Source organism: Engraulis encrasicolus, chromosome 16 (genome assembly GCF_034702125.1).
Source record: "Engraulis encrasicolus isolate BLACKSEA-1 chromosome 16, IST_EnEncr_1.0, whole genome shotgun sequence".
NCBI classification, from domain to species: Eukaryota; Metazoa; Chordata; class Actinopteri; order Clupeiformes; family Engraulidae; genus Engraulis; species Engraulis encrasicolus.
The window spans coordinates 55,220,939-55,229,934 of record NC_085872.1 but is presented as its reverse complement, the minus strand read 5'-3'; the positions used below and the strand labels follow the sequence as shown (position 1 = coordinate 55,229,934).

The 8,996-nt window shown below is 44.5% G+C and overlaps 1 protein-coding gene across 1 annotated transcript; it reads right to left on the bottom strand.

Annotated features, from left to right (window-relative positions):
• Nucleotides 1-335: 335 nt before the first annotated feature.
• On the bottom strand, nt 336-8,493 carry LOC134465937 (neurofilament heavy polypeptide-like). Its single transcript, XM_063219838.1, has 5 exons — nt 8,279-8,493; nt 5,332-5,780; nt 4,044-4,229; nt 2,420-2,498; nt 336-1,446 (listed from the first exon to the last, which is right to left on the bottom strand). The coding sequence occupies exons 2-5, from the start codon at nt 5,533-5,535 to the stop codon at nt 518-520; spliced, it is 1,398 nt and encodes a 465-aa protein (XP_063075908.1). The 5' UTR covers nt 5,536-5,780; nt 8,279-8,493; the 3' UTR covers nt 336-517.
• Nucleotides 8,494-8,996: the final 503 nt, after the last annotated feature.

Sequence of the window (8,996 nt, the reverse complement as noted above, 5' to 3'; positions counted from 1 at the left end):
CCTAGGGGGCGCCATTATTCCATTTAATCATTTCATTACAGTTTTCCAAAGTTTTAATCAAAAGCTTCTTGTACTTTTTTGGCATCTCGTTTGATTCCTAACCTTGAACTTCAAAGCTCGTCTCATATCACTATCAATTTATATTTAAAAAAACCACCAAATAACAAACCAAAACATCAGACTGAATGTCCTACAAGTGTTGACTTCTTAACACTCGAGTCGAGTCAAACTGAAAACCCTTGATGTGTTTCTCAACCAACTCAAATGTATACAGTAGTTCTGTAAAAGAAATGTGACTTGAATGTGATTTGTATGAACTGTGTGTGTTGTATGAACTGTATGTGTCTGCTACACTTCTGTGACTTGTATGAACTGTGTGTGTCTGGTACAGCTCTGTAAAGTCCTTCTTCGGGTCTTTCTCTTGCAACTGTTGCGTGTTTGTAGTCTTTTCTCCCATTGAAACCCATTATAAGATGTGGCTGTTGAACTACAAAAATAGCCCCTGACTGTGTGTTTGCTACACTTCTGTGAATTCCTTCATTGTGTCTTTCTCCTGCAGCTGCTGTGTGTTCGCCGCGTTCTTCTTATTTTTCTTCTTCACGAGTTCGAAGTTGTAGTTCTGCAGAACCCTCTTCTGGGCTTCACTGGGTTGTTCCTCGGTTCCATCCTCGCCGTCCTCTTCGGTGCCGCATGCGCAGTACAGCAGAACCCCACACACGGAACCCAACAGAACTCCCAGCGCGCTCATGGCAATGATGGTGATCAGAATCGGGTCCAGAGTCCTCAGAACCGGAGTTGTGGAGCTGCGACCCGAAATATTATCTGAGTCCGAATCATCATCATCATCATCATCTTCATAATCGCCATCATCATTGCTGTTGTCAAAGGATACGCCTCCTTCGAAGTTCTTATCCGAAACGTTGTCATTGTTGTCGGCAAATGGCGTTTTGGACTCATCACCATCGGTGTTGGAAATGGAATCGATATCGTCCTTGTCTATGGGCATCAGGGGACTCGAAGAATCGGGCGAGGACGTATCCGGAAACCGGACCACCGAGTCTGAGTCGTCTGAGTTTTCCGAGTCGTCCGGTGAGGGAGCGTTGTCCAGGTTAGAACTATCGGGAGAAGGGGCGGGATCAACCGAACCCCGATCCTCAACTCCAGGCGTTCTAGATTCCTCTGATGTTCCACCATCAGTAGGGTGTTCCGGGCCAGAACTTGCTCCAGTTGGGCTTGCGTCTCCTGCACCTCCGTTGCCAGGAGACGAGTCTGTGGAGTTGGGGGTTCTAGAAGTCTCCGATGATGACGACGTGGCTGTCCAATCAGGTCTGGCCCTCTCTGGAGGAGGTTCTGAAGCGCTGACAGGGTCTGATGGTCCCTGGGAAGCACCAGGGTGCGAGGAGGGACTTGTGGGGGTGGAGCCCAGGTGAGGGAGGAGAGTGGAGGCTGTGGAGCAGAGAAAGATAACAGCAGTTAGCCTTTTGTAGTCTTTTCTCCCATTGAAACACATTATAAGACTACCAAAATGGCCTTGCCAGGTAGCCTGGTGTGCTCCGTGTAGTCTTTTCTCCCATTGAAAGCCAGTATAAGACATGGCAATTGAACTACAGAAATGGCCTCGTCAGGTTCTGGTGTGCACTGTGTAGACTTTTCTCCCATTGAAACCCATTATGAGACATGGCAATTGAACTACAAAAATGGCCTCATCAGGTGGCCTTGTGTACTGTGTAGTATTTTCTCCCACTGAAACCCCTTATAAGACGTGGCTATTGAACAACAAAAATGTGAGGGAGGAGAGCGGAGGCTGCCAGAGAAATGGAATATTCTGGGTGTTCAAGGTGCACTGTGAAATATTTTAGTAGTTTCACTCTGCGGCCATTTTTGTAGTCCAATAGCCGTCCAATAGCCGGGTTTCAATGGGAGAAAAGACTACACACTAGACTAGCTGAAGTTCACTTGAGAATATTGGGGGTGGAATTCCTTTACTACAGCAGGGAACACTGGTCACACATCAGTGAAACTCTGAACTAAAGGGCTATTGGTCAAACATCAGTGAAACTCTGAACTAAAGGGCTATTGGTCACACATCAGGAACTAAAGGGACTATTGGTCACACATCAGGAACTAAAGGGCTATTGGTCACACATCAGTGAAACTCTGAACTAAAGGGCTATTGGTCAAACATCAGTGAAACTCTGAACTAAAGGGCTATTGGTCACACATCAGTGAAACTCTGAACTAAAGGGACTATTGGTCACACATCAGTGAAACTCTGAACTAAAGGGACTATTGGTCACACATCAGTGAAAGTCTGAACTAAAGGGACTATTGGTCACACATCAGTGAAACTCTGAACTAAAGGGACTACTGGTCACACATCAGTGAAACTCTGAACTAAATATGAAATAAATAAATGAACCTTGACAGTCTTCCGGGCTGATGCCGTCCACAATCTTGATGTCATCCAGCGCTACCCAGCCCAAGCCTTCGAACACCACCTGTGGTCACACACACACACACACACACACACACACACACACACACACACACACACACACACACACACACACACACACACACACACACACACACACACACACACACACACACACACATTAACAGAAAGAACAAGATAGAGAGGGAGTGAGAAAACTATGTAATCCTACATTGTGCCGCTTTAAATATTTGCGTAGAATATTGTTGTCATGAAGAAATATTTTAGTTTGTGTTTTTTGATTTAATATTATTTATGTGTTCATTATAGTAGAATAGCTGCATAAATAAACAGTTAAAGTCTTCTTAGTTAAATATTTAGTAATATATTGTTGTCATCAGCAAAATGTTAAGTAAGTGTTCAATAATGTGTAATAATGTAATAAGAGTGTAATAACGATATATCAATGCTTATAATACTATTATGGATGCACAACAAATCATCAGTTAACCATGTATAACTTAAGGTTATTAAGGTTATTAAAGTGCTACCGTGGGATTTGAACTGGCAACATTCTGATCTTCAAACCAACACCATAGGCACTAGGCCAAGCAACTGACTGCAAGGAGTTCCCCGTCAAGACCATTTCTGGAGCTCAAATGCAATGCAATGCAATGCAATGTAATGTAATGTAATGTAATGTAATGTAATGCAATGCAATGCAATGCAATGCAATGCAATGCAATGCAATGTAATGTAATGCAATGTAATATTCTGATTCGGGCTACTGACTTCATACTGAACACTGCTGAGTTATTCCAAGAGCTTTTTTTTTAAAATAGAGTTGCCGAATTAAATTTGCACCAGTCAGAGTCAGATTCCAGACCTCTCTAGTTTATCGGTGAAATTGTTCAGATTTTATGGTTGAAAAAAACGTTTTAACACTCAAGTGTTTTACAGTGTACAAACATTCTCAAAATTCTCAAAATTCCACCACTGTTGTCAATGGGGACCAAAAGTTGAACAATATCGACAATAACGAAAAAAAAAAACAAAAAGAGGTAAGGACATGCAATGCATGTTTGAAGATCTCTAACGGTAGGGACACATTGACGCGAATTTGGCCAAGCGAAGCGAACTTCGCCATTCATTCCTATGAGAGAGGCGAAGGCAAGCGAAAGCAAGCAAACAGGAGCGAAGCGAAGCAAAGTTATTAATGTTATGCAAATGAGGAACGAATTCGCCTGCCGCGGCCCAATCAAATCAACAACATAACTGTTCCATTCCATTTGATTCACCGAGAGGACCTGATGACGGTTGGATTTCGCCTCTCTTCGCCTCGCTCGTTTCGCCTGCAATTGTCCCTACCGTAAAGAGAATAGTTATAACGTTACTGTCACCAAAATTTAATGTATATGTCTTAATCTGTCACTAAAGGCTCTGGGCACTGTCATAGAAATGTTGTTATGATGTAGTTGAGTATTTTCGGCAAATAGTGAATAGGCCCGCCGGCGACCCCATCTGCAGTAAGAGGCTACTGAATTGAATTGAATGAAATTGGGAGAGGAATAGAATGATTAGAATAGAGAGGGATTGAAGGAGTGTGCACCTGGTACGAGACGTTCTGTGACGGAGGCAGCAGCACCCTCTCCTCCCTCCACTCCTCCTCCTCCTCCTCCTCCTTCCTCATCCCTCCATCCTTCTCTCTCTTCTCCAGCAGCCATCTCATCTTGTCCTCCGTCACCTCCCACAGAAGAACCTCCTCCTCTTCTTCCTCCTCTCCTCCTTTCACATCCTGAAACCAGGAGGAAAGAACATTTTAGTTGTTTAGTGTGTACTGTAGAGAACTATCTTGCTCTAGGATTTGTAGTCTTTTCACCCATTGAAGCCCATTATAAGACATGGCTTTTGAACTACACAAATGGCCTCTTCACGTAGCCTAGTGTGTAGTCTTTTTTCAAAGGATGCTGTCAAACGACTTAAAGAAACTCCCGCACACTGACCTTTTCGCCGTTCTTTCTTTAATAAACGACGTTTCGGTACTAGACCTTCATCAGGCAAAGAGAGATTGCCTGATGAAGGTCTAGAACCGAAAAGTTGTTTATTAAAGAAAGAACAGCGAAATGGTCAGTGTGCAGGAGTTTTTTAAGTTGTTTGCTGAGTAACCCATGGGCCATCTCCGACGCATCTGCCAGCTGAGGTGTGCGAAAAAAATCGAAGTTCAAAGGATGCTGTGAAATGAACACCAGCAGTCTGGCGGATAGCTGCGGAAATCGACCAGTTTGGGATAAAAGCATTTGGGGTATTAGGATGAAGACTCCCACTGGATTGGAAATGGATTACAAGCAGCCAGCAACAGGTTTGTATCAAATTTGGTTGAAAGATTCACAAAGTGATTAGACCTAGAGCCATAGGCATTCAATATGGCTGCCATTTTCCAAAATGGCCACCAAATATGGATTTTGTAATGGAAAAATGGATTAAAAGCAGCCAGAAACGCAACATATTTATATCAATTTGTATTCAATATGGTGGCCAGGAAAAAAAACCTCATTAGACCACCTTTGTTAGCCTTCCTACCGAAATTTGATACAAATATGTTTCTGGCTGCTTTTAATAATATTTGGTGGCAATTTTGGATACCCCCTTTGGGAGTCTGTAGACCAAATTGATTCCTATGAAAATCTATTGAACTACAGGGCAAAAGGCGGTCCTAAAGATGACTGAGTAATTTGCTGGGCAGCACAAATGCAAAATGATTTTTTCACGTCTCTGTGCTCATTTCACAGTATTATGTTGGTCCATTATAACAAATGATAAAAACCTTAATATTTAATACTTTAATTTGATAATTATTTCATAACAACACATTTCAAAACACTATCCGTCTTCCTCACCATTGACAGGGGTGCCTCTGTCGCTCTCTTGTCGTCTAACCCGTCAAACATCATCATCATCCCTCCTTCATAATCCACCAGCTCTCCTCCATCATGTGCCGTGATCTGTTCTTCTTCTGGCAGTCTCTTCAGCTTGAGTCTGAGGAATGTAGTCGTGTTCCTAGCTGCGGAATGTCTCCATTTCGATTTAGAACGCAGTCCCATTGTTGCGGAATGTTTCGCTTTGGAATGCTGCGAATCGGAATGTTTGGACGTGTCATAATAGAAGTGGAACTCTAAGCACAGTGCTCCTACTGGGGCTGTGAGCGTAGGACTGAGTAAACGAGAGACTTCTAGCTCTTGCTCGTCTTTCGCTGAGGTTTCTTTGTAGTCTGATGCTCTCTTCTCGTCTTCGTAGGAAGAGGAGGAGGAGGAGGAGGGAGAGGGGTAGATGAAGATTCCATGACCGCCTGTCAGCAGAGAGAGAGAGAGAGAGAATATGAAAAGACACACAGTTGACACGTTCACAGTTTATTCTTTCTAATTGCTTGCAAATCAGTATATAAACCATTCTGTGGTGGAGCACCACACCTACAGTGGCACCACAAATAAATAAACAACCACACATGGTGGTCAATGGTGGTACATGCAGAACACTTAACATTTTTTGCCTGTAGCACTACTCAATGGTACATGCTAGCCTCGACTCCACTATGGTAGTCTGGCCTTGCTCTTTTGTGGAGTGTCCAGATCGGTGGGATTTTGATCACAACAGCCCCCATCTAATCTAATCAGAAAACAGCCAATAAGCGAATAATCGCCCCACATGGGGGAGAAAGGGGGAGGACGCTCATGACGATGACGAAAACGTCTGCCAATGACTCTGATCTGCGCTATGTTGTTGTTGAGTAACTGTCAGCGATTGGGTGAGAGCTGTCCAATCATTTCAAGCCATAACTGAGTGCAAACGTCCCGCTTCCTGCAATCGCGTCAGATCACACAACTTCCAGACCATAAATACTAAATGAAATGGTAGTATTATGGGATAGTCAGGACCAGGCTGGGTACATGCAGAACACTTAACGGCTTTTGCCTGTAGCACCACTCAATGCCACTAGGGAGCGCCACAGAATAAAAACCTGGCACCAGAAATGGATCAACAGCCACACATAAGGCCGGGGAAAAAAGTAAGAGACCACTTTCAAACTTTCAAATGTTTCTGTTCTGATTGGATAGTTATGTGTTTCAGTAAAGCACACATTGTTGTTTCATTCTATCAACTACCGTCAACATTTCCACCGAATTGCAAATTAAAATTGGAGCATTATTTGCAGAACCTCAAGAATTCAAAGAAAACAAGATGATTTTATATACTATTTGTATGGGGTTTTTGTGCCTTTATTGACTGACAGGACAGTAGAGATTGACAGGAAATCAGTGGGAGATGGGGGCAGGGTTGGGACATGACCAGAGAGATGGGGGCGGGGTTGGGACATGACCAGAGAGATGGGGGCGGGGTTGGGACATGACCAGAGAGATGGGGGCGGGGTTGGGACATGACCCAGATGGGGGCGGGGTTGGGACATGACCAGAGAGATGGGGGCGGGGTTGGGACATGACCAGAGAGATGGGGGCGGGGTTGGGACATGACCCAGGCCGAACGCGAACCCGGATCCCCAAGGCATGCAAGCCCACGTACAACCCCCCGAAAACAAGATGCTACTGACTTTAAAACAACTTAATAGTAATGTTTCAGTTCAGAAATCACCTCTTAGCTGCTGCTAAAGCAGACCAAGACCTAAGAAACGTAACCAGGATAAAGCTACACTAGCTAGTTGGTGAAATGAACTTGAATTAGCTGCACTAGCCTGTTACTCTCCCCCGTCACCATCTCCCTCTCTCTCTCCTCCTGTTGTTTTATTGTGGTGCAAGTATGACTAACGTTTGTGAAATGGTGCACCACAATAAAAGAACTGCAAAATGTATCGTGTGTGCTCCGGTCCGGTTATACTAGGCCCAGTCCGGCTATACTAGACCCGGTCCGGCTATACTAGACCCGGTCCGGTTATACTAGACCCGGTCCGGTTATACTAGACCCAGTCCGGCTATACTAGACCCAGTCCGGCTATACTAGGCCCAGTCCGGCTATACTAGGCCCAGTCCGGCTATACTAGACCCGGTCCGGCTATACTAGACCCTACACACACACACACACACACACACACACACACACACACACACACACCCCTACACACACACACACACACCCCTACACACACACACATACACACACACACACACACACACACACACACACACACACACACACACACACACACACACCATTCATAGTTGTCGATGAAAACAGCTGCCGATGACCACAACAAACAGAAGAGATTGGGGTAATCGATAACACAGTCTGCTCATTTGCAAGAGCCACTGTAGGCTAGGGCCTACATGGTTTTGACCGTTATCTTTCTCTCTTCAAATACTCCCCAGTGACATGAATTAATATTACTAGCTATGCATCTATGCCTGTGTTACCAAAGTGTTATCTGTATTTGGTAGTAGTCATTTAACTTGGTCAATTACTATGTGTTATAATGTGATCATGATAATATGAGGATACTGTCACTGTTCCTCAGGCTGTGGTAACATATTTTACAATTGTGTCTTTCTCCGAGAATCTCTCTCTCTCCCTCTCTCTCTCTCTCTCCCTCTCTCTCTCCCTCTCTCTCTCTCTCTCCCTCTCTCTCTCTCTCTCTCTCTCTCTCTCCCATTCTCCCTCTCTCTTTCTCTCCTCTCTCTCCTCTATATCTCTCTCTCTCTTTCTCTCTCCCCTCTCCTCTCCTCTCCCCTCTCTCTCTCCTCTCTCTCTCCCCTCTCTCTCTCTCTCTCTCTCTCTCTCTCCTCTCTCTCTCTCTCTCTCCCCTCTCTCTCTCTCTCTCTCTCTCTCTCTCTCCTGTACCTGAGTGCTCCTGACGGGGCAGGTGAGGTGAAAGGGGCGTGTCCTCCTCTCTGTCCTCCACTTCCTGTGTGCTGTGGAAGAGCCAATCAGAGGCCTGGATGTCCTGAGACCAGGCACAGTGGGAGGGGCTTATGCCGTAGCCGAAGTCACACGAGAACCAGAGGAACTCTGGAGGAGAAAATACACACACACACACACACACACACACACACACACACACACACACACGCATGCACACGCACACGCACACGCACACGCACACGCACACGCACACGCACACGCACACATATATATAAGTTAATACAACACACACACACAAACACACACATCCACTGAGGTTTAGGAATAAGTTTTGGTTTAGGCACTGTTCGGCATGTTTATAGGTTGGTGTACACACATTTTTCACTGACAGGTTAAGTTCAGGAATCAGTTTTGGTTTAGGCACAGTTCGACATCGACATGCAGAAGTGGCATCACTGGCATACTATTATAAAACACATTTTTGGTTTGGTTCAGGCACAGTTCTACATCCTAGTAGCCACTCTTGCCATAGTAACCATAACCGTGACGGCGCTTGACACGCCCGTTAATTGTTGTAATTAATGACAGACCTAGAATACATAAATAATTAAAAATAATAGGCTACTTATTAATAATAGATACAATAACAATAATAATTAGTATAGGCCTGTGGTTCTAATATAAAATCAATGGACAG

Coding starts and splice junctions, on each gene's coding strand:
- LOC134465937 (XM_063219838.1), bottom strand. CDS start 5,535: ATGGGACTGCGTTCTAAATCGAAATGGAGACATTCCGCAGCTAGGAAC. Junction 4,230..5,331: donor CAGAGGCACCCCTGTCAATG/GTGAGGAAGACG, acceptor TCCTGGTTTCAG/GATGTGAAAGGAGGAGAGGA. Junction 2,499..4,043: donor CACAGAACGTCTCGTACCAG/GTGCACACTCCT, acceptor GTGTGACCACAG/GTGGTGTTCGAAGGCTTGGG.